Source organism: Pelophylax lessonae, assembly GCF_965119305.1.
Source record: "Pelophylax lessonae genome assembly, chromosome: 7".
Classification (NCBI taxonomy): Eukaryota; Metazoa; Chordata; class Amphibia; order Anura; family Ranidae; genus Pelophylax; species Pelophylax lessonae.
The window spans coordinates 277,451,611-277,476,145 of record NC_138774.1 but is presented as its reverse complement, the minus strand read 5'-3'; the positions used below and the strand labels follow the sequence as shown (position 1 = coordinate 277,476,145).

At 43.7% G+C, this 24,535-nt stretch overlaps 1 protein-coding gene across 1 annotated transcript in view; it reads right to left on the bottom strand.

Moving 5' to 3' along the window:
* The window catches only part of HMCN2 (hemicentin 2), a 377,259-nt gene that overhangs the window by 156,270 nt on the left and 196,454 nt on the right, over window positions 1–24,535 (bottom strand). The window contains exons 30-33 of the mRNA XM_082263033.1: window positions 17,703–17,857; window positions 10,806–11,084; window positions 6,417–6,698; window positions 4,196–4,304 (exon numbers count right to left, since the gene is read on the bottom strand). Coding sequence (XP_082119159.1) covers window positions 4,196–4,304; window positions 6,417–6,698; window positions 10,806–11,084; window positions 17,703–17,857 — 825 coding nt within the window. The remainder of the gene's footprint in view (window positions 1–4,195; window positions 4,305–6,416; window positions 6,699–10,805; window positions 11,085–17,702; window positions 17,858–24,535) is intronic.

The window sequence follows — 24,535 nt, the reverse complement described above, 5'->3', positions numbered from 1 at the left end:
GGAGAAGCATGAAAGATGAAAATGGCTGCACACCACCACGGAATCCAATGAAGAAAAGTTCCTTTTTTTCACAGAAGTGGTACAAGGTACAGCAGGGTAGGACAGTAGATGCGTTTCACACGACTGCTACGTGCTTGTTCACTACCACCAACACTACCAACAACAGTGAACAAGCACATAGCAGTCGTGTGAAACGCGTCTACTGTCCAACCCTGCTGTACCTTGTACCACTTATGTGAATAAAGGAACGGATGCCGTGGTGTTGTGCGACCGTTTTCTTTTTTCATGCATCACCGTCCTAGGACAATGCCTGCCAGGGTATACCAGGGTGTTATTGGCACAGGATGAGAGGAGAAATCTCCCTAATGTGAATGCTAACAGTCAAAGCCAGGAAGAGGCTTAACATTTTTTCCAAAAAGTTCAAAAAATGTTTTGCTTGAAGTTGGGCTTTAAACACTACACATAAAGCAGAGCTCCCCCCAAAAGGGGAAGCTCTGCTTGTTCCCACCCTCCCCCCTCCACTGCCACATTTGGCACTTTTTTTGGGAGGGGGGGGGGGTACATGTACCTGTTTTTGACAGATACCCGCTCCCACTTCTGGGTAAGGTTGCAATCTCCGAGTATGTCCAGCCCCTCCTCCTCCCACTGCCTTCTGGGACATACAGAGATCCCAGAAGACGGGGGGGGCCATTCAGAAAGTGCAGCGTGATTTGCGCATGTGCAGTGGAAACCGGCTGTAAAGCCTGAAGGCTGCATTGCTGGTTTCCCTTAGTGAAGTTGGCAGCTGCTGACTTTTAATTTTCTTTACCCAGACTGGAACTTCTCTTTAAGTTTGCTAAAGACAGATCAAAATCCATTCAGTTCAGCAGAGACTAGTTAAATTTCAATCAGTGTGTGCCCGTCCCTGCTTGGAAGAAGTTGATCGTTTGATGGACTTCTGCGGCCGCCTTCTGTCCGGTGAAGTGCCATCTTTTGGGTTAAAAGGAACATCTATATGCTGAGATCCTGCCATCATTTTGCTTGGTCTCCACAAGCGGCGTTTTTCTTCCTCCCTCTCTTTTTGGCTGAACCAATATTCTTTAACCTGGAATTATATGACTCAGCACCTCCCAGGAGAGGTACCTCGGCACTGGGTGCTGGGGGTTTCCTTTTCAAGTTGCCACCATTGGATGTCCGCAACATATCTATAAGGTGCCTTACATCCTGACCCTTTATGCATGATGTTCCTTATACCTCTGTCTGCCAGGGATTGAAAGGGTCTCTGAGGAAGCACTTTTGAACATTTAGTTCAGCGAAACGTGTCAGACCCATGCCATCTTGGTGTGACTACTAACAGGCCACTTTCATCTATGGGCCGGAAATTCCTCTCTTGGCAGATATGATCAGTGGTTATCATATTTATGTATTTAAAGCTGGTATCTTGGTTTTGGGCCTGCTCACTATATTAACATAATTTTTTGTTAATCACATAACTTACCGTTGTGATACTTTTATAAAGTTTTACCTGATTACCGAGCTGAGCCCTCCAAGACCCATTATGGAGATGTTCACTATCTATATTGACCATGCGCTCTGGCTCTGTGCGGGGGTTTACACTCTCTCAGTTCCCAACTGGGACTTACCACTGGGTGATCTACATCCTCACTGACAGCTAATACCCTCATGTAAGTTATACTCTTATTTAATATTCCAACTATACCCATTTTGTTGGATGCAACATTTATTTACTGATATGTATCCTTCTAGATATTAGAACCATGCCTGCTCCTGAGGAAGTGAACACTTGTTTCACGAAACGCGTCGAGCTTATGAGGCAATCTATATTTGCAAGTTCCATCATGCATCCAAACCTATTATTGGTTTGCTACATTATGCATCCAACTAGTTTCTATTCAATCATTATTTTATTGTTTCTTCCATTGTGTATGGGTTTATCAAACTATTTCCATTATTATACATACTTTTTGTGGTTGTTTTTTACATACCATGTATGTCTGTTTACTGTCCTTGTACCTTGATTTGTAATGTTGTTAACTGCCATGATATGTTTATTTATTAATAAATGCGAAATGTTGATCAATTATACATTCTCTTGCTATATTAATATTACCATATTAATATTCGCACACCGGCCACACCTCATATAAACACACTATGTGTTCTATTGTTTGATCATATACATAGGGATGGAGACTCGATGGCTAGAGTCTCATCTAAAGTCCCACCTTCCCTTATTTCCATTTTCCCCTTCCCCCCCCCCCCCCTTCCCCTCCTATTTTCCTTATTCATGTATTTAAAGCTGTGTTATGTTTTTAATGAATTATTAATAAAATGAATTTTTTATATACTTTTTCTTTTCTTGGTTACTAATGCTTGCCATTGCACAATCCCCACCCCTTAAAATCCCACATTTTTATTAGGTGGGGTGAGGCCCATTTAATCTGCTTGACTTTGGGATCAGCCCACACCTGTGTTTTATTTGTGGAAGTAGAATGTGGGGAAACTTTTCTAGATCAGCGGGGGCAGGTGTCAGAATGCAATGTGCCAAGGGGTGGAGAAATTACGTGGATTCCTCCATCCATCTAGTTTGTGTGGATGAAGGAAACTCTTTTTTTTTTCATTCTGTCCAATGGCTATAAAAAAAAAATGACCCGTCTTTGGCCAGCTTTAGGCTAGCCACTCAAGGGCCTTGCTCAAAATTGGCCTCTCTCGTTAAAGTAAATGTAAACGCAATCCCTAAATTTTCATAAAAATGCCAACATGTTAATGTCATTTTAAAAATAATTTTCCAAATTTTTAAATCTTATTACTCTTTCAACACTATTTAATGTTAGGATCTACTATATTTAATCTCACCTATTGATGCATGATGAAAGGACTTTATTGATTTATTTTATTTGATTTTTGATTAATTTATTGCTCATCGCGTCTTTACTTTCATATTGCCATAGTGGTTTATTCATACATACCTTCTTCACTTGATTTTTCAATGATGTACACGGTTAATAGAAAACCTTGGAGTGCACATTTTTTTTTTTATTGTGGTATCTATATTATTTTTATTGTCAATTATTGCCACACATTCCTTCATCATTTTACATTCCTTTCACATTTTTGCTTTATGGTTCACATTTTCCATTGGAGTTCATCACTCAATATATTTTGTTTAGCTCCACATTCTTTCTTTTTATACATTTCTCTCAGCTTTGGTAAGGCTGATCGGGAGTTGCAGCTTTCATTTGGCCTTCACATTCCCTTTATAAAAGATAGCGCAGGGGTCACTTTCTTATTATTTTATCCAGACATGGGCTACTATTATCTTCATCAGGAGACCTACCCTGAGAAATGCCATCACTCAAGGGTATCGGCAACATCAAGATGCAAAAAAAAAAAAAATTAAGGTAAGCGTAAGACAAGTATTTTACTTACAAAAAATATTATGGATAAATACTAGTGATCGACCAATATCGTTTTTTTATTGCCGATACCGATATTTTGGTCATCGAATATCGGTATCGGTTGATATTTTAGTAAATTAAAAAACATTTTTTTAATTATATTTTTTACAGGTAATCTTGAGGAGGGATCTGGGGGTTTAAAAGACCCCAAACCCCTCCTCTGTACTTAAAAACATTAAAAACGCCAAGTTTGGCTGTTTTGAATGCTGTCATTTTTTTGAATCTGGCGCCGAGTACCCAGAAGTGATGTCATGACATCACTTCCTGGTTTTTACATGGAGACCCGATCAGAGCCGAATGCGGCTTTGATCGGGTCTTCTCTTTGGCGGCCGTGCAGGTAGGATGCCCGGGTGAGCTGCGGAAGGCGGCGGGAGGGGGACGTCCCCTCCCGCTCCTTGTAATGACAGCCGAACCCGCATCGGTTGTCATTACAAGACAGCTGACCGTCGACTATGGACGCCGGTACCGGGGTGATGCCTCTAGCTGCAGGCATCACTCCGGTACAACACTTTCCTGAAATATCGACAATATCGGTAACCTCAGTGGCCGATTCCGATATATCGTGGAAAGTGCAGGTGGGCCCTCAATATATCGGCTTTGCGGATAATCGGTCTATCTCTAATAAATACATATTAAAAAGAATGCCCCCCGCCACCATCCCTGCTCATTAGAACTGGTATTAAATAAGATTTTCCTCTCTCAACATAAACCAAATAATTAAAAAAAACAGCACTCACCACACTCTGGGAGTTGGGTGTCCGCTTACATGGCAGGAAAGATCCAACGGGTCATTTACTATCACTGTCATATGTTCAGTTCCGTCACCAATCTGTACTTTTGGGGGAACTACAGAAATAAAAAAAATATGGTATGATCCATATAAAGTAGGACTACAAGCAAAAAACTAAATGTACAGATGGAACACATGCATGTTTACTGTTCTGCCGGCTAAAGGATTTTTAATTCTGTTCATATGATTTTGTGATCTATATACTGTACCTCTGCCACACTGTACACACAGGAGGTAGCACACTTCTTTCTTTTTTTTTAAGATATGTGCGGCGGGCGGTCCATAAGTGGTTAAACAATGCAGCTTTCTGCATCAGTGCCCTCTGCCTCCAGCTTGTCCATTGGACAATGAATCAGCGCCATCGCTCCTGTCCAATGATTGGAGATAACATCTGCGCAAGCCTAGCTTTGCCGTGTGTTAGATATGTAAAAGGCTCAATGCACAGGAACACTTGCTAGCTCCTGTGTGCTGAGGTGTAACAACCACCTCTTTGTGCTTTCCGGGGAGCCGCACGTGCCACGTAAGCCACCGATGCAACTAAATGGCTGTATTTGGGTAAATGCCAATGGCTCCTGCATCAGTTTGTAGGGTGCTTCTTCTTAAACACAAAGTTGGCATGTGCAGGGTGAAGTGCCCTACACGCAGGGTCGGCTCTACCATGAGTCTCGATGGGTCCATCGGACCCAGGCAGTACTTGGAGAGGGGCAGCAAATTGACTCCCAAGATTTTTTTTCCAGCAGTTTTGAGTGTCATCAGTTTTTGGCATTTCCCCCATCTCGTATTGCCATCTGTAGTGCAAACTGATGAGGATGGGAAGGCAGAGTGTCTCCTCCGGGGAACGTCCCTCACGTGATCATGGTGTGCGCAATGACGTCATTCATCAGTGCACTCCATCTCACGCAGGGCAGGCTGGAGCGGTGGGTGTGGAAGACACAGGAGTGACAGGAGGACTGAGGACAGACAGTGGGTGTTTGGTGGACCCGTCTATTGGTGAGTTATGGAAGAAGATAACAGTATATATCTTATTTTCTAAATTGTATATTTATATAAAATAATGGATGTGGGGGGCCTTTTTGTGGGCATGATTTTTTTTTGGGGGGGGGGGCAGCATTCCATTTTTGGACCCAGGCAGCACAATATCTTGGGCCTACACGCATGCGTGGGTAAGTGCTGATGCAGAAGCCAGGGCCGCTGATAGGGGGGGACCACCAGCCCTCTTGTAGGGGGCCCGAGCACACAGGGGGGCCCACACAGAGAGGGGGATTAGTGATGGACAACAAATACAGAAATCTTTCTCCAGCAACTGAATCTGATCTCTGTCCCTGTCCCTGCTATCAGCTTTTATCTGTTGAGAAAGAGACAGTCGTCTCTCACTAATCTCCCTCCCTGTGTGGGCCCCCCTCCAAGCACAGGCTCTAATGTTAGCTCTGCTCCTGAGTTTATTTGTAACTTTGTTTCTTTTCCTCTGTCTCTCTGATCCCGGAGCTCCAACTGCCCAGCCTGTATATTTTTTTTCATCTCATCTTTATTCATTAACATAGTTTTTTTTTTTTTAGATTTAGCAGGAATTATGTTGAATTTGTGTCTGCTAATAGTGATTTTGTTGGAATTTTAGCTTAATATATCTTTCATATTTTCTTGGGGGGGCCCTGCCAGGTAGTCTGTACGGGGCCCACCGTGATTTCTAACAGCAGCCCTGGCAGAAGCCATCTTTGTTTAATAAAGCAAGGCAGCATACAGCCACTTATCAGTGGCTCCCTGGGCCCCAGGAAGCACTGGGTGTTTTACACCTCAGCACACAGGAGCTTTTAAGTGGCCATGGAGTCTAAATCACAAGACTGGATGCACAGAATACAAAACCCCATGGCAGGTAAAACTGAAAATAACAATATATGTAATCCATATATGTTTAGCAGTCTACTTGGAGTTCCTCTTACAATTTGTATTATTATCATAATACAGAATTTATATAGCGACAACAGTTTACATAGCGCTTTACAACATGAGGGCAGACAGTTCAGCTACAAAACAAGTCAATACAGGAGGGATCAGAGGCACTGAACTCTTTAGGAGCCAAAAGCCGCTCAGAAAGTGCACATCAGACTGACATTTACAAGTTAAGATTAAAATTGCCCGTGTGTACTTGCGAGTACTTGTCCTTATCTTACCAAGAACCTCCACAGAGTACTTCAGGGTGGTCTCCCCAGCCAAGCTGATTGCAACACAAGTAAAGACGCCCTGGGTGCTCTCGGCCACAGCAGCAATGTGTAGGGTCCGACCACCATCCTTTATCTGCAACCCATCTCTCTCGGATACCAGGAGTCCATCTTTAAGCCACGAGAGAACTGGTGGAGGATGACCAGTTGCAGAGCATTCTAGGTCAAGAGGATGACCCACGATAGCTTTAATGTTCATTGGGTTTCCTCCGGCACCCTCAATGCCTGGGGAAACTAAATAGACGCAAACAGTATATCAGTTATATGATATTTAGTGCATTACAATATACACATCACTATATTTGTTAGGGATAAAACCCAAGACAGAAGACTTCATACACCCAAAGTGCATAAAAACAACAGATCTATGCACCTACGGTATCTCACAAAAGTAAGTACACCCCTCACATTTTTGTAAATATTTTATTCTATCTTTTCATGTGACAACACTGAAGAAATGACACTTTGCTACAATGTAAAGTAGTGAGTGTACAGCTTGTATAACAGTGTAAATTTGCTGTCCCCTCAAAATAACTCAACACACAGCCATTAATGTCTAAACTGCTGGCAACAAAAGCGAGTACACCCCTAAGTGGAAATGTCCAAATTGGGCCCAAAGTCTAAATATTTTGTGTGGCCACCATTATTTTCCAGCACTGCCTTAACCCTCTTTTGTATAGAGTTCACCAGAGCTTCACAGGTTGCCACCGGAGTCCTCTTCCACTCCTCCATCACGACATAACGGAGCTGGTGGATGTTAGAGACCTTGCACTCCTCCACCTTCCGTTTGAGGATGCCCCACAGTTGCTCAATAGGGTTTAGGTCTGGAGACATGCTTGGCCAGTCCATCACCTTTACCCTCAGCTTCTTTAGCAAAGCAGTGGTTGCCTTGGAGGTGTGTTTGGGGTCGTTATCATGTCAGAATACTGCCCTGTGGCCCAGTCTGTCACAGTACATGTTGGCATTCATGGTCTCCTCAATGAACTGTAGCTCCCCAGTGCCGGCAGCACTCATTCAGCCCCAGACCATGACACTCCCACCACCATGCTTGACTGTAGGCAAGACACACTTGTCTTTGTACTCCTCACCTGGTTGCCATCACACATGCTTGACAACATCTGAACCAAAAAAGTTTATCTTGGTCTCATCAGACCACAGGACATGGTTCCAGTAATCCATGTCCTTAGTCTGCTTGTCTTCTGTTTGCGGGCTTTCTTGTGCATCATCTTTAGAAGAGGCTTCCTTGTGGGACGACAGCCATGCAGACCAATTTGATGCAGTGTGCGGCGTATGGTCTGAGCACTGACAGGCTGACCCCCCCACCCCTTCAACCTCCGCAGCAATGCTGGGAGCACTCATATGTCTATTTCCCAAAGACAACCTCTGGATATGATGCTGAGCACCTGCACTCAACTTCTTTGGTCGACCATGACAAGGCCTGTTCTGTGTGGAACCTGTCCTGTTAAACCGCTGTATGGTCTTGGCCACCGTGCTGCAGCTCAGTTTCAGGGTCTTGGTAACCTTCTTATAGCCTAGGCCATCTTTATGTAGAGCAACAATTCTTTTTTTCATATCCTCGGAGAGTTCTTTGCCATGGGGTGCCATGTTGAACTTCCAGTGACCAGTATGAGAGAGTGAGAGCGATAACACCAAATTTAACACACCTGCTCCCCATTCACACCTGAGACCTTGTAACATTAACGAGTCACATGACACCTGGGGAAAATGGCTAGTTAGGCCCAATTTGGACATTTTGACTTAGGGGTGTACTCACTTTTGTTGCCATTAATGGCTGTGTGTTGAGTTATTTTGAGGGGACAGCAAATTTACACTGTTATACAAGCTGTACCCTCACTACTTTACATTGTAGCAAAGTGTCCTTTCTTCAGTGTTGTCACATGAAAAGATAGAATAAAATATATGAAAAAATGTGAGGGGTGTACTCACTTTTGTGAGATACTATATGTGTAACATGAAACATGATAACGAAGGTGGACTAAGTTCCTAAAGCCCAATTCTAGCCAAATGGTTCATTTTGTCTTGGATTGAGTGGAGTAGGGTTAGAGTCGCTGTTAGGTTTTTATTGTTGTGTCCCTATTGCAAATATTTCCCTCCCCTTACTTCATGGCAGGACAGGAAGTGATGGAAAGTCTTTTTGTAATAGGGACACAGATAGAATATTCCCCATGCTATCCAACAAAATGTTGATAGTAGCTAGGCTATAATCCGAAAACAGGGGAGGCAGAGAAGAAAATTGGGTTCTGCATACATTTTTCCCTTAACCACTTCAGCCCCGGAAGGTTTTACCCCCCTTAATGACCAGGCCATTTTTTTTTGCGATACAGCACTGCGTTATTTTAACTGACAACTGCGCCGCTGTACCCAAATAAAATTTTCCTTTTTTCCCACAAATAGAGCTTTATTTTGGTGGTATTTTATTACCTCTGCGTTTTAAATTTTTTTGCGCTATAAACAAAAAAAGACTGTCGATTTTGAAAAAAAAAAAGAAATATATATATATAATATATTATTATAATTATTATAATTATAATATATTTAACAATAAATATATATATATATATTTTGTATTTTCTGCTTTAAGACATCCAATAAAAAAAATGTAAAAAAAAAAATCGAATTTCTTCATCAATTTAGTACAATATTTATTTTGCTACATGTTTTTGGTAAAAAAAAAAAAAAAAAAAAAAAAAGAATCCCAATAAGCGTGTATTGATTGGTTTGCGCAAAAGTTACCGTGTCTACAAACGATGGGATATTTTTATGGAATTTCTTTTTTTTTTTTAACTAGTAATGGCGGCGATCAACGACTTATAGCGGGACGGCGACATTGCGGTGGACAAATCAGACACCTAACTGACACGTTTGACACATTTTTTGGGGACCAGTGACACCAATACAGTGATCAGTGCTAAAAAAATATGCACTGTCACTGTACCAATGACACTAGCAGGAAAGGTTGGCACTGTGTTGTGGTGTGCTACACTTTCACACTGAAGCTGTAGTTGGGATTTCGTCTTTCCATCTCTTTCTCCAATGATCATGGACTGATATGTATTGTTTTAAGCCCTGCATTTGGACTTTTTATACATCTGTGTTTTCGCAATCATTAAAAATGATGCTAGAAGCTTCTTTGTTTATTCAACATTACTTGTTTTAGCGTGGATATTTCCTTTATTTTTAACACTGGCAGGAAAGGGGTTAACATCAGGGGCGATCAAAGGGTTAAATGTGTCACTAAGGGGTGCTTTCTAACTGTGTGGGGGAAGGTCTGACTGGGGGAAGACAGAGATCCGTGTTCCTGCTTAGCAGAAACACAAGATCTTCATCTTCTCCCCTTTTAGAACGACGATCTACCTTGTTTACATAGGCAGACTGCTGTTCTGCCTCTCTTGGCAATGATCGCAGGTTGCCGGCGGACATCGGGTCCACCGGACCCGCTGATTGGCTCCCCCCCTCTCCAATTAGGGTGTGATCCCGCCTCCTAGAGGCTTTCACACAAAATGACATAAAGGTACGGGATTTCGTGCAATAGAGCTGCCCTGCTGCAGTAAATATAGATTGTGGTGTCGGCAAGTGGTTAAAGTATCTCAATTATGTATAAATAAAGCCTTAGTCAGTAGTAGGGATCGACCGATTATCAGCAACACCGATATATGGGGGGGCGATATGCACTTTCCCCGATATATCGGAATCGGCCCCGGAGGTTACCAGTATTGCCGATATTTCGGGAAAGTGCTTGTACCGGGGTGATGCCTGCAGCTAGAGGCATCACCCCGGTACCGGCGTCCATAGCCGTCGGTGGGCTGTCTTGTAATCAAAACCGATGTGGCTGAGAAGCCACTCGGCTGTCATTACAAGGAGCGGGAGGGGACGTCCCCTCCCCCCCCGCTGCCTTCCGCGGCTCGCCCGGGTCTCCCGTTCCACCGGGAGACCCAGGCAACCAGCCAGCACGGCCGCCGAAGACCTGATCAAAGCCGCATTCGGCTCTGATCGGGTCTCCATGTAAAACCCGGAAGTGATGTCATGACACCACTTCCGGGTACTCGGCCCCAGATTTTAAAAAAATGCGAGCATTCAAAACAGCCAAACTTGGCATTTTAAATGCTTTTAAGTGGAGAGGAGGAGTTTGGGGTCTTTTAGAACCCCAGATCCCTCCACAGCAGTACCTGTAAAAAAATTTTTAAATGTCTGAAAATATCGGCCAATATTGGCCATTACCGATATCCGATGACCAAAATATCGGTATCGGCAATAAAAAAAACAATATCGGTCGATCCCTAGTCAGTAGCAAACGTCAGCCCGACCAGTAGAGGAACCTACCATAAACCTCCAGCAGGTACGTTTTTTCAACAGTGCCGGCATGATTGGTGGCTCTGCAGGTATAAGTGCCAGCATCAGAGAGCTGCACCCGGTTCAGCTGCAAACTCCTCCCACTGTCCCTGTAGGAGGCCCTGGAGCTGGACACGATTGGCCGTTTATCCTTAAACCACGTGATGCTGGGAGGCGGAGAGCCCTTGGCTTCACACTTTAGTTCCACAGAGCCATGCAGCAGAGAGGCCACCGTTGTCGTCTCATTGGATGACCATACAGTAGGTGGTGCTATAAAGCAAAAAAACAAAAATGAATACTTAAGACATCATTTATGTAGAAATTAGACTTACACATGCATTAAAATATTTGTATTTATTTTGTTTAAAAAAATAAATTAGATTTTTGTAGTACCAAGAATGTGAATTAACAAAATGCTGTTAGATCACTTCTCTAAACAGGGTTTGTCCTTGGAAATATGATAAAGTTTGGTCCTCTTGGACTTCCAATCAGTGCCGGGACAAGGTCATCCAGCCCCCATGGCAAAGATGCCAAACAGCCCCCCCCTTTACTTAGGGTTAGGGTCAGAGCGCCCCACATCCCCTCTTTCTTACCTGCAGTGCAGGGACAAGGTCATCCTATGCCCAGGGCAAAGATACCAAACTGCCCCCCCCCCCCTTTTACTTAGGGTTAGGGTCAGAGCGCCCCACATCCCCTCTTTCTTACATGCAGTGCCGGGACAAGGTCATCCTATACCCAGGGCAAAGATGCCAAACTGCTCCCCCCCTTTTACTTAGGGTTAGGGTCAGAGCGCCCCACATCCCCTCTTTCTTACGTGCAGTGCCGGGACAAGGTCATCCTACACCCATGGCTAAGATGCCAAACAGCGCCCCCCCCCCTTTACTTAGGGTTAGGGTCAGAGTGCCCACATCCCCTCTTTCTTACGTGCAGTGCCGGGACAAGGTCATCCTACGCCCAGGGCAAAAATGCCAAACTGCGCCCCCCCTCCCCTTTACTTAGGGTTAGGGTCAGAGCGCCCCACATCCCCTCTTTCTTACCTGCAGTGCAGGGACAAGGTCATCCTATGCCCAGGGCAAAGATACCAAACTGCCCCCCCCTTTTACTTAGGGTTAGGGTCAGAGCGCCCCACATCCCCTCTTTCTTACATGCAGTGCCGGGACAAGGTCATCCTATACCCAGGGCAAAGATGCCAAACTGCTCCCCCCCTTTTACTTAGGGTTAGGGTCATAGCGCCCCACATCCCCTCTTTCTTACGTGCAGTGCCGGGACAAGGTCATCCTATGCCCAGGGCAAAGATGCCAAACTGCTCCCCCCCTTTTACTTAGGGTTAGGGTCAGAGCGCCCCACATCCCCTCTTTCTTACGTGCAGTGCCGGGACAAGGTCATCCTACACCCATGGCAAAAATGCTGCCCCCCCCCTTTTACTTAGGATGAGGGTCAGAGCGCCCCCATCCCCTCTTTCTTACCTGCAGTCCCAGGACAAGGTCATCCTACGCCCAGGGCAAAGATGCCAAACTGCGCCCCCTCCTTCCCTTAGGGTTAGGGTCAGGGAGCCTCCATCCCTGCAATAAACCATTGCGCCCAGGGCAGCCTTCCCTCCTGCCTACCCCTTCCAGTTAATGTGCCTTTTGGTGCTTCCAAAGGATGATGAGATGGAAAACATTGGACAGGGTAATGGGCTTGTGCTTCTTGGCCCTCTTCGTAGCACTTTAACCTCACAGCTGGGTATGGAACATTAGGCTGTTGACCTGTTTACGCTGCTTATACCCTTGGTATGTTAATTGTGATCTCATTTTCTATTTTCTTTATCTGACGATCATTCGCTGGATATGCACAAACCCATTACCCTGTCCAACGCATTCCATCTCATCATCCCTTTGGAAGCACCAAAAGGCACATTACCTGAATGCAGGGCCAGGACAAGGAGTGAGCAGGAGAGTCGGCTGCCCTGGGCGCAATGGTTTATTGCAGGGATGGGGACGCCCTGATCCTAACCCTAAGTAAAGCGGGGGGCGCAGTTTAGCATCTTTGCCATGGGCGTGGATGACCTTGTCCCAGCACTGACTGGAAGTCCAAGGGGACCAAACTTTATCATACAAACCCGATTCCAAAAAAGTTGGGACACTGTACAAATTGTGAATAAAAACAGAATGCAACGATGTGGAAGTTTCAATTTTTTATTCAGAATACAACATAGATGACATATCAAATGTTTAAACTAAGAAAATGTATCATTTTAAGGGAAAAATACGTTGATTTTAAATTTCATGGCATCAACACATCTCAAAAAAGTTGGGACAAGGCCATGTTTACCACTGTGTGGCCTCCCCTCTTCTTTTTATAACCACATCCCGACCACCCGCCGCCTATTTACTGCGCCAGGGTGGCTCTCCTGCCCAAACCGAGGTAGATCTAGGTTGGTTTGCGTGCGGGAAGCTAGGGCACGGGGCAGGCGGCTCCGATTGCCGCCTGACACCCGCGATCGCTACCCGCTGAGAGAGAAGAACGGTCAGCTGTTGTATTGACCATTCTCTCTGGAATGATCACAGAGCGCCTGTGATCCTTCTATATAGGATCACATGTCTCTATGGTCATTTCATAAGCCCCTCCCCCCACAGTTAGAATCACTCCCATAGGCTCACATTTAACCCCTTGATCACCCACAGTGTTAACCTCTTCCCTGCCAGTGTCATTATTACAGTAGCAATTGCATATGTTTAGCACTGATTACTGTAGTAATGTCACTGGTCCCCCCCAAAAGTGTCAAAAATGTCAGTTATGGGTCCGATCTGTCCGACGCAATGTCGCAGTCCCGCTAATAATCGCAGATCACCGCCATTACTAGTAAAAAAAAATAAATAAATAAATAAAATAACATAAATCTTTCCCTTAGTTTGTAGTCGCGATAACTTTTGCGCAAACGAATCAAAATACGCTTATTGCGATTTTTTTTTTTTTACCAAAAATATGTTGCAGAAAACAAATTGGCCTAAAATGTTAAAAAATTTTGATCTTGAATTTTTTTTGGAGGGGGGGGGGGGAATGTCATATAGCAGAATGTAAAAAATATAATTTATTTTTTCAGAATTGTCGATCTTTTTTTGTTTATAGCGCAAAAAATAAAAATCGCAGTGGTGACCAAAAGAAAGCTCAGTCTGTGGGGAAAAAGGACATCAATTTTATTTAGGTACAGCGTCGCACGACCGCGCAATTGTCCGTTAAAGTAACGCAGTGCCGAATCGCGAAAAATGGCCTGGTCATGAAGGGGGGTAAACCAATCAATATATGTTTTTGCGCAAACCAATCAAAATACGCTTATTGGGATTATTTTTTATATACCAAAAATATGTAGCAGAATACAATTTGGCCTATAATTATGAAAATTTTGATTTTTAAATATTTTTTTAAAAAAAACATTTTTTTGGGGAATGTTATATAGCAGAATGTGAAAAATATTGTTTTTTTTTTTTTTTTTTTCAGAATTGTCGCTATTTTTTTGTTTATAGCGCAGAAAATAAAAATCGCAGAGGTGATCAAATACCACCAAAAGAAAGCTCTGTTTGTGGGGAGAAAGGACATCAATTTTATTTGGGTACAGCGTCGCACAACCGTGCAATTGTCCGTTAAAGTTACGCAGTGCCGAATCGCAAAAAATGGCCTGGTCATTAAGGGGGAAAATCTTCCGGTCCAGAAGTGGTTAATCGGTTAACAAAAAAAGAAAAAAAAAGCTTTACAATCACTTTAAACGAGAATTCTAAACTGTATCTGCAATCGTGTGCTGTTTCTTGTCTCTTCGGTTTTATTGGATCGGCTCTATAGCTTTTTAGGATAAATAGGTATGGATTTAGAATGTATTGATATCCCAAATTTTGTTTTGTTTGGTATGAATAGAGACAGGGACGTTTAAACTGGAGGTTGGCAACACGTCGATCATGATCTAACGATCAACCATGGGGCATGGAAGATTTTGGAAGAATATACTTGGCCCCTGGTTTCCCCACCACTGTGCATGCTCTATCACACTGCAATTCACACAGTGTCCACTAGGTGGGAGAATAACATTGTGACATACTGAAATGATCTCCCATGTATTCCTGTTCCAACAGTATATAAACCGTATATGAACCAATGCTTACTACCCAGTCACCGCCCTGGCCGTACATCCGCAGAATTATTTTCAAACTTTGTTACAGAAATTACAAAAAATTGTTCATCATTGCATTTAACCTCTGGAAGATTTACTCCCCTTTGTGACCAGGCCATTTTTTTTTTTTGCAATACGACACTGCGTCACTTTAACCACTTAAGGAGGATTTGGCTGCTCAATGACCAGGCCCTATTTTGCGATTCGGCATTATGTTACTGTAACGGACAATTGCGCGGTCGTGCGATGCTGTACCCAAATTAAATTGACGTCCTTTTTTTTCCCACAAACAGAGCTTTCTTTTGTTGGTATTTGATCACCTGTGCGATTTTTTTACTTTTTGCGCTACAAAAAAAAAAAGAGCGAAAATTTTGAAAAAATAATATTTTTCACATTTTTTTATATGAAATTCTCAAAAAAAAAATGTAAAAATCAAAATTTTTTAACATTTTAGGCCAATTTGTTTTCTGCTACATATTTTTGGTAAAAAAAAAAAATCGCAATAAGCGTATTTTGATTGGTTTGCGCAAAAGTTATCGCGTCTACAAACTACAGGTAAGATTTATGTAATTTTTATTGTTTTTTTTTTTACTAGTAATGGCGGCGATCTGCGATTTTTAGCGGGACTGTGACATTGCGGCGGACAGATCGGACCCCTAACTGACATTTTTGACACTTTTGGGGGTAGCAGTGACATTACTACAGTAATCAGTGCTATAAATATGCACTGTTACTATAAAAATGACACTGGCAGGGAAGGGGTTAACTTTATTGGTGATCAAGGGGTTAAGTGTGTCCCGAGGGGTGTGATTCTAACTGTGGGGGGGGGCGTGGCTTGTTAGATCATCACAGTGACATGCGATCCTACATAGCAGGATCGCATAGCCTCTGTCATGATCTAAGGGAGAATGACAGACGGCTGTGTTTACATCAGCCGTCTGTCTTTCTCCCTCTCCTGAGCGGGATCGCGAGTGGCCAGCGATTATGGCCAATTATGGGGTGGGCAACTATATGACAGATGAGGTTTAATGCTGAATAATGTAACGTAATGCATTTGGGTGCCAGAAACACGAATGATAGTTGAGGGAAAACCTCTGGATGAGTCTAGGAAGGAAAAGGACCTTGGAGTCCTAGTAAACAACAAGCTCAGCAATCTCATGCAATGTCAAGCTGCTGCAAGCAAAGCCAACAGAATACTGGGATGTATAAAAAAAGGGGATTCACTCCAGAAATAAAGAGATTATTCTCCCACTCTACAAGACTCTGGTCCGGCCACATCTGGAGTATGCTGTCCAGTTCTGTGCACCGGTCCTCATGTGCTGGAACTGGAGAGAGTCCAGAGGACAACAAAAATAATTAGGGGAATGGAGGACATCAGCTATGAGGAAAGGCTACAAGCACTGAACCTATTCTCTCTGGAGAAGAGACGATTGAGAGGGGGGATATGATATCAATGTACAAATACCGTACTGGTGACCCTAGCATAAGGAACAAACTTTTCAGCAAAAGGGAATTTAGTAAGACACGTGGCCACTCACTGAAATTAGAAGAGAAGCTCTTTAACCTTAATCTACGTAAAGGTTTCTTTACTGTCAGAGCGGTAAGGATGTGGAATTCTCTTCAACAAGCAGTGGTATCAGCAGGGAGCATCGATAGTTTTAAAAAACGATTAGATGGGCACCTTAAAGACCACAACATACAGGGGTATACAATGTACGTGTGACGGGAGTCACTTTGGGCACGGGGTGACCAGGAAACTGGGGGGCACTGGGTATACGGTTTGCATTGCTCCAAATGGGACAGTGATATTCAGGAATGAGGTCTCTCTTGAAATACCGTATGAAGATTATATTCCCTGTACATTGTGAGGTCTCTGAACAGGAAGTACAACTCCTAATATGGGCATTCCAGGAAGTTTAATGTGGAGACCGACTGTCTAATGATGTTGCTTTTGTCTGAATAAGTAAATTGTGATAATCTTGTCTGAGGTGGCTTTCCATTCACCTATTGTTAAGTGTGCTAATGAACTCATCTGTTGTCTGCTAAGGGATGTATTGACACTCAGAGTAATGGGGGCTCGTTATGTAACCATTGTGTGATGTTGGGGGCTGGATTTGGGTCATTGTACATGTAGTGACTGCATTACTTCTAACGTGTATATAAAGCGTGTAGTCCTTTTCAATAAACAGTCTTGATTCCTGCTTGACCCTCTCATACTTGGGGGGGGGGGGGGGATTATTCGTATGGGTTTCTTGTTCGGCTGAGTGGAATGTCCTTTTGCTGCATTTGTGTTCGGGAATGAAATGTCCTAAACGACTGTAACCCCTTTCATACCCGGGGTGTCGGTTACCAGCAAACCCACACACACACTCATCATAGGTTGAACTGGATGGACTGGTGCCTTTTTTCCACCTCACTAACTACTGTATGTAACAATATAAGGAAAACCGGCAGTGAGGCCTTTTGGCTTCACAGCTGGTTCCCTACTGCGCAGGCGTGAAACGCGCTGCGCCTGCGCTTTCTAATTGAGGGAGGGAGGAGGGGGCCGAACATCCGAGGGACGGCACTGTGGCGCTGTCTCCCGGAAGTGGGGAAGCGTACCTATCAAAAACAGGTACCCATTCCCCCCCCCCCCTCCTAAAAGGTGTCAAAAGTGACACCAGAAGGTGGGGAGCAGATCAGCAGAAGTTCCATTCTTGGGTGGAACTCCACTTTAACCAGCTTCTGTATTCCAAGAAACTTACTGAGTATCTTCAGGTTGAAGTCTTTGACTTGTTGTCCAGCGTGGTTAAAAGCGAGGCATTGGTATCTGCCCTGATGTGAGAGCTTGGTGCTGTTCAGCTGGAGTACCTGTCCTTCTTCTACCAGCTGAATGGTGGAGTCTCCGGGGGTCAGGGGCCTGCAGCGAGGAAATAAAAAAAAATTGATCAATAACTCCAACACGTTACACTCTGATAATGCAATCTCCCTAATAGTGGCCATACATGCTTCAATAAATAAATAATTTCTTCTCTGATTGATCTTTTTCAAAAGGAGTAATCAATCTATACATATTTTTGGTAAAAAAAATCACAATAAGCGTATTTTGATTGGTTTGCGCAAAAGTTATTGCGTTTACTAACTAAGGGAAAGATTCATATCATTTTTATTGTTTTTTTTTTTAACGAGTAATGGCAGCGAACTGCGATTTTTTCGCGGGACTGCGACATTGCGGCGGACAGATCGGACCCCTAACTGATATTTTTGACACTTTTGGGGGGGACCAGTGACATTACTAAAGTAAAAATAAATAAATAGAAATGACATATATCTTTCCCCTACTTTGTAGACGTGATAACTTTTGGGCAAACCAATCGATATACACTTATTGGGATTTTTTTTTTTTTACCAAAAATATGTAGCAGAATACAAATTGGCCTAAAATGATGAAAAAAATTAGATTTTTACATTTTTTTTAATTTGGAGTGTTATATAGCAGAATGTGAAAAATGTTTTGTTTTTCAGAATTGTCGCTATTTTTTTGTTTATAGTGCAAAAAATAAAAAAATCGCAGAGGTGATCAAATACCACCAAAAGACATCTCTATTTGTGGGGAAAAAAGGACATCAATTTTATTTGGGTACAGCGTCGCATGACCGTGCAATTTTTCGTTAAAATACCGCAGTCCCGAATCGCAAAAAAATTGCCTTGTCATGAAGGGGGGTAAACCAATCAATATACGCTTTTGCGCAAACCAATCAATATACACTTATTGGGTTTTTTGTTTTTTTTTTTATAGCAAAGACATGTAGCAAAATACATATTGGCCCAAATTGATGATGAAAGTCGATTTTTTACATTTTTTATTGGATATGTCTTATAACAGAAAGTACTATATATATATATATGTGTGTGTATATATATATATATATATATATCATATATATATATATATATATATGTATATATATTTTTTTTTAATTGTCACTCTTTTTTTTGTTTATAGCGCAAAAAATAAAAACCGCAGAGGTGATCAAATACCACCAAAAGAAAGCTCTGTTTGTGGGGAAAAAAGGATATCAGTTTTATTTAGGTACAGCGTCGCATGACCGCGCAATTGTCCATTAAATTAATGGAATGTTATATAGCAGAAAGTGAAAAATATTGTTTTTTTTTTTCAGAATTGTCACTCTTTTTTTGTTTTTTTTTTTTGTTTATAGCGCAAAAAATAAAAAAATCACAGAGGGGATCAAACACCACCAAAGGAAAGCTCTGTTTGTGGGGGAAAAAGGACATCCGTGTTATTTGGGTACAGCGTCGCACGACCGTGCAATTGTCAGTTAAAGAAATGAAGTGTCGTATCGCAAAAAAATGGCCTGGGGAAAAAGGACATCCGTGTTATTTGGGTACAGCGTCGCACGACCGTGCAATTGAAGTGTCGTATCGCAAAAAATGGCCGGTCTTAAAGTGGTTAAGGGGGTAAAACCTTCCGGTCCAGAAGTTGTTAAAAGTGTTGATGTCAGGGGCCTGGGTATTTTGGATAATAGGTTTCCCAGGTAAGAGTTATATGACAGTATGAGAAGCAGGAATGTAGAGATCCCATTGTTATTCGGTGATATAGTAGAAGGATGTATGGTGTTAGCTGGAAGGATGACGAGGTCCTCTGTAGTTCAGTATTGTTCCCGGTATTGCTATGTGTGCGCCAGAAGAGCCAGCGGGGATCCTCTGTTATGACTTCACACTTCTGTTTCTAGGGAGGGTCCGTCTCCCATGCTCCCCCATCATTCCTGACAATGAGAAGTGTGCAGCAGCTGCTGGAGCTCCCAGGTGCGCTAGATCCCGCGACCCATTGGGCTCAGTCCACTAGGCCGACCGCACGTGGCGTTGACCTTTTTATCATCAAAAAATGATTTTCAGCTCATAGATCATTCTCAAGGATCAGATGAATTTGCAGTTTAACCTGTTGTGGACCCTTCTGTGCAAAATCACGTAATTGGACACAGCGGGAGCCAATTAGCGGACCCAATGCCCCCCCCCCCCCGGGACCCCTGCCGTTCTGCGAGAGGGGAAGATGGAGATCCTGTGTTTCTGCCAAGCAGCAGTTAGAAAGCACTCCCTTTTCTTTAGCACGGAGCACTGTATTGGGGTCGCTGGTCCCCAAAAAGTGTCATTTAGGCTCCATGTACACGGGATGCTGGAAATGGCCGTTTAGGAGCAGTTGGGGCGTTTTTTTCAGAAGCCCCTGAACCCATCTACATTTTATCTTATCTGTCCATGTACACCAGGTCGTTTACAGTCATTTGCAGGCAGTTGCGTTCAGGGACTGTTTTTAGAACGCAATTATTTGCGTTCGAACGTGTGTTTCCCGGCGTTTCAAACGCGACCGAACGCGTCCGAACGCGATGACCCGCGTTTAGCATTCGTGTTTTTCCATTTTAAAGGGGAATAATTTTTTTGACCTCTAGAAACGCTTCTAAACGCAAACGCCCGGAAACACCGCTAAACGCAGGTACAAACGCGATTGAACGGACGTTTCAAACGTCCTAAAAATTCCAGCATTCAAAGGGACTTTTAACAACGTCCCGTGTACATGAAGCCTTAGTGTCAGATTTAAACACAGCACTCAGTAATGAACACAGAGATCCTGTGTTCCTCCTGTTTAGGAACACAGGTCTCTGTGTTCATGCAGAAAGCCCATCCAGAAAGCACCTTCTAGGAACGCATTTAACTCAGGGGTCTTCAAACTATGGCCCTCCTGCTGTTCAGGAACTATATTTCCCATCATGCCTAGTCATGTCTGTGAATGTCAAGAGTTATACAATGCCTCATGGGATGTGTAGTTCCGCAACAGCTGGAGGGCCGTAGTTTGAGGGATCCCTGATTTAACCCTTTGATCGCCCCTGATGTTAACCCCCTTCCCTGCCAGTGTCATTAGTACAGTGACAGTGCATTTTGTTTTAGCACGGAGCAATGTATTGGTGTCACTACTCCCCAAAAAGCGTCACTTATGCCTCGTTTCCACTGAGCGGAACGGTTCGGGTCGGTACAGTTTGGAAGGGTTAGAATGGTCCGGCCTATTCAGGTGAGCATTTCCACTGCAAGTTGGACCGCCAGGCGCCATGCAGGGTTCACACCAAACGTGGTGTTTTGTTTTGTGCTTTTGTTTGACGTGAGCAATGACGTTTTCCTGTCCACCAATCAGTGGAATGTATCGTGTGACGCCAGTTGCTCCGCCCTAACCGTACCGCACCATTTCCTATGGCCCTACATCTGAAGCAGGACCAGGAATGGTGCGGTTTGGTTCGGTTGTATGGGCCACTTTCATAATGGAAACACTCAAAATAGCGTACCGTACCGACCCGAACCGATCCGCTCAGTGGAAACGAGGCATTAGTGTCAGATGTGAACACAGCACTGCTGTTCTGTCAGTAATGAACACAGAGATCCTGTGTTCCTCCTATTTAGGAACACAGGTCTCTGTGTTCGTGCAGAAAGCCCATCCCGTACACAGTTAGAAAGCACCCCTTAGGAACACATTTAACTCAGGGGTCTTCAAACTATGGCCCTCCCGCTGTTCAGGAACTACATTTCCCATCATGCCTAGTCATGTCTGTGAATGTCAAGAGTTTTACAATGCTTCATGGGATGTGTAGTTCCGCAACAGCTGGAGGGCCGTAGTTTGAGGGATCCCTGATTTAACACTTTGATCGCCCCTGATGGCAACCCCTTCCCTGCCAGTGTCATTAGTACAGTGACAGTGCATTTTTTTTAGCACGGAGCACTGTGTTAGCGACACTGGTCCCCAAAAAAAGGAAACATCGGCTGCGGTGCGGACATCGCTGGACTCCAGGACAGGTAAGTGTCCTAATATTAAAAGTCAGCAGCTACAGTATGTGTACAGTGTGTGTAGCTGCTGACTTTTCATTTTTGGAGGGGGGGGGGGGGGGGCTCAGCTTTAAAGGGATTGTAAAGGCAGAAGGTTTTTGCATTCAAAGCATTAGGATAAAAACACCTTCTGTGTACAGAAGCCTCCCTCAGCCCCCCTTATACTTACCTAAACCCGTCTTAATCCAGCGATGTTGTAGGAGTGTCTGAACTGCCCGGGGCTCCCCTCCTCATTTGCTGAAACAGCAGCTTGGCACGATTGGCTCCCACTGCTGTCCATCAAAATCCTTCAACCATTTAGGAGAGAGAGGGGGCGAGGCCGGGTGGCGGCGTCATGTCTGAATGGACACACGGAGCTGTGACTCGGCTCGGGTGCCCCCATAGCAAGCTGCTTGCTGTGGGGGTACTGAACAGAAGGGAGGGGCCTTGAGAGCCAAAGAGGGACCCAAGAAGAGGAGGATCCAGGCTGCTCTGTGCAAAACCAACTTCACAGAGGAGGTAAGTATTACATGTTTGGTATGAAAAAAAAAAAACAATCACTTTTAGATCCGCCTCCTGTCCTGATTGGCCGGGAGGAAAAGCCAGAAGACAATCACGAAAATATTGATTTGCTTATGTCAATGTCAGTGCACCCCTTATGAACTGACTGTCGCTGCACCTGCCTACAGATGGCTCTATGACGTCAGCCGACAGTGGGCTTTAGCTAGTAGTCAGTTCATCACTCCTGTGATCCAGTTTCAGCTAAGTTCACCCCTGTGACCCACAAGAGATGTATAGCCAAAAGAGCTTTGGCCATACTTCTCCTTTAACCACTTCTGGACCAGAAGGATTTCCCCCCTTAATGACCAGGCCATTTTTCGCAATTCGGCACTGCGTTACTTTAACGGACAATTGCGCGGTCGTGCGACACTGTACCCAAATAAAATTGATGTCCTTTTTTTCCTACAAACAGAGCTTTTTTTGGTGGTATTTGATCACCTGTGCGACTTTTATTTTTTGCGCTATAAACAAAAAAAGCGACAATTTTGAAAAAAAAAAAACAATATTTTTCACATTCTGCTATATAACATTCTCCAAAAAAAAATTTTAAATCAAAATTTTTTAACATTTTAGCCAATTGCTCTTCTGCTACATATTTTTGGTAAAAAAAAATCACAATAAGCGTATTTTGATTGGTGTGCGCAAAAGTTATTGCGTCTACTAACTACCGGAAAGATTTATGTCATTTTTATTGTTTTTTTTTACTAGCAATGGCGGCAATCTGTGATTTTTGGTGGGACTGCGACATTGCGGTGGACAGATCGGACCCCTGACTGACATTTTTTGACACTTTTGGGGGGACCAGTGACATTACTACAGTAATCAGTGCTATAAATATGCATTGTTACTGTAATAATGACACTGGCAGGGAAGGGGTTAACACTGTTAGTGATCAAGGGGTTAAATGTGAGCCTAGGGGAGTGATTCTAACCGTATGGGGGTTGGGCTTGTTAAATGATTAAGTGTGAGCCGAGGGAGTGCTTTCTAACTGTATGGAGGCAGGGATTGTGAAATGATCATAGACCTGTGATCCTATATAGAAGGATCACAGGCGCCTACAGACCAGCTCTGTGATGTCAGCCGACAGTGGGCTTTAGCCAGCAGTCAGCTGAAACTGGATCAAAGGAATGCAGAACTAAGTGCACCCCTGTGACCCACAAGAGATGTATGGCCAAAAAGAGCTTTGGCCATGCTTCTCCTTTAACCACTTAAGCCCTGGAAGATTTTACCCCCATTCCGACCAGGGGGTATTTTGCGATTCGGCACTGCGTGACTTTAACGGACAATTGCGCGGTCGTGCGACGCTGTACCTAAACGAATTTGACGTCCTTTTTTTCCCACAAACAGAGCTTTCTTTTGGTGGTATTTGATCACCTGTGCGATTTTTTGATCACGCGCTATAAACAAAAAAAGAGCGTCAATTTTGCAAAAATAGCAATATTTTTCACATTTTTTTTATATGAAATTCCCCCCCCCAAAAAAATGTAAAAATCAAAATTTTTTAAAATTTTCAGGCCAATTTGTTTTATGCTACCTATGTTTGGTAAAAAAAATCGCAAAAAGCGTATTTTGATTGGTTTGCGCAAAAGTTTACTAACAAAGGGAAAGATTTTTGTCATTTTTGTTGTTTTTTTTTTTAACGCGTAATGGCGGCGATCTGCGATTTTTTTTGCGGTACTGCGACATTGCGGCGGACAGATCGGACCCTTGACTGACATTTTTGACACTTTTGGGGTTACCAGTGACATTTCTACAGTAATCAGTGCTATATATATGCACTGTTACTGTAAAAATACACTGGCAGTGAAGGGGTTAACTTTATTTAGGAGGGAGGGGCTGTGTGTGTCCCTAGGGGCGTGCTTTCTACTGTGATTGGCTGGGGCTTGAGCTGTAAGGACACTGATCAACGGATCTACATACTAGATCCGAGTGATCAGTGTCTTTACAGCGAGGAGAATGACAGGCAGCTTGTTTACACAAGCTGCCTGACATTCTCCCTCTCCCCCGCCGATCGCCGAGTGGCCGGCGGACATCGGGTCCGCCGGTCACACGCGCGGGGGGGTCCGTGACCACGCGGGAGCGGGGGCGCGCGCTCGCTCCCTAGACCCTCACAAGCAAGCAACGTAGCCCTACGTTAGTTTGCCTGTGAGGGGCTGACCGCCGACGTAGATAG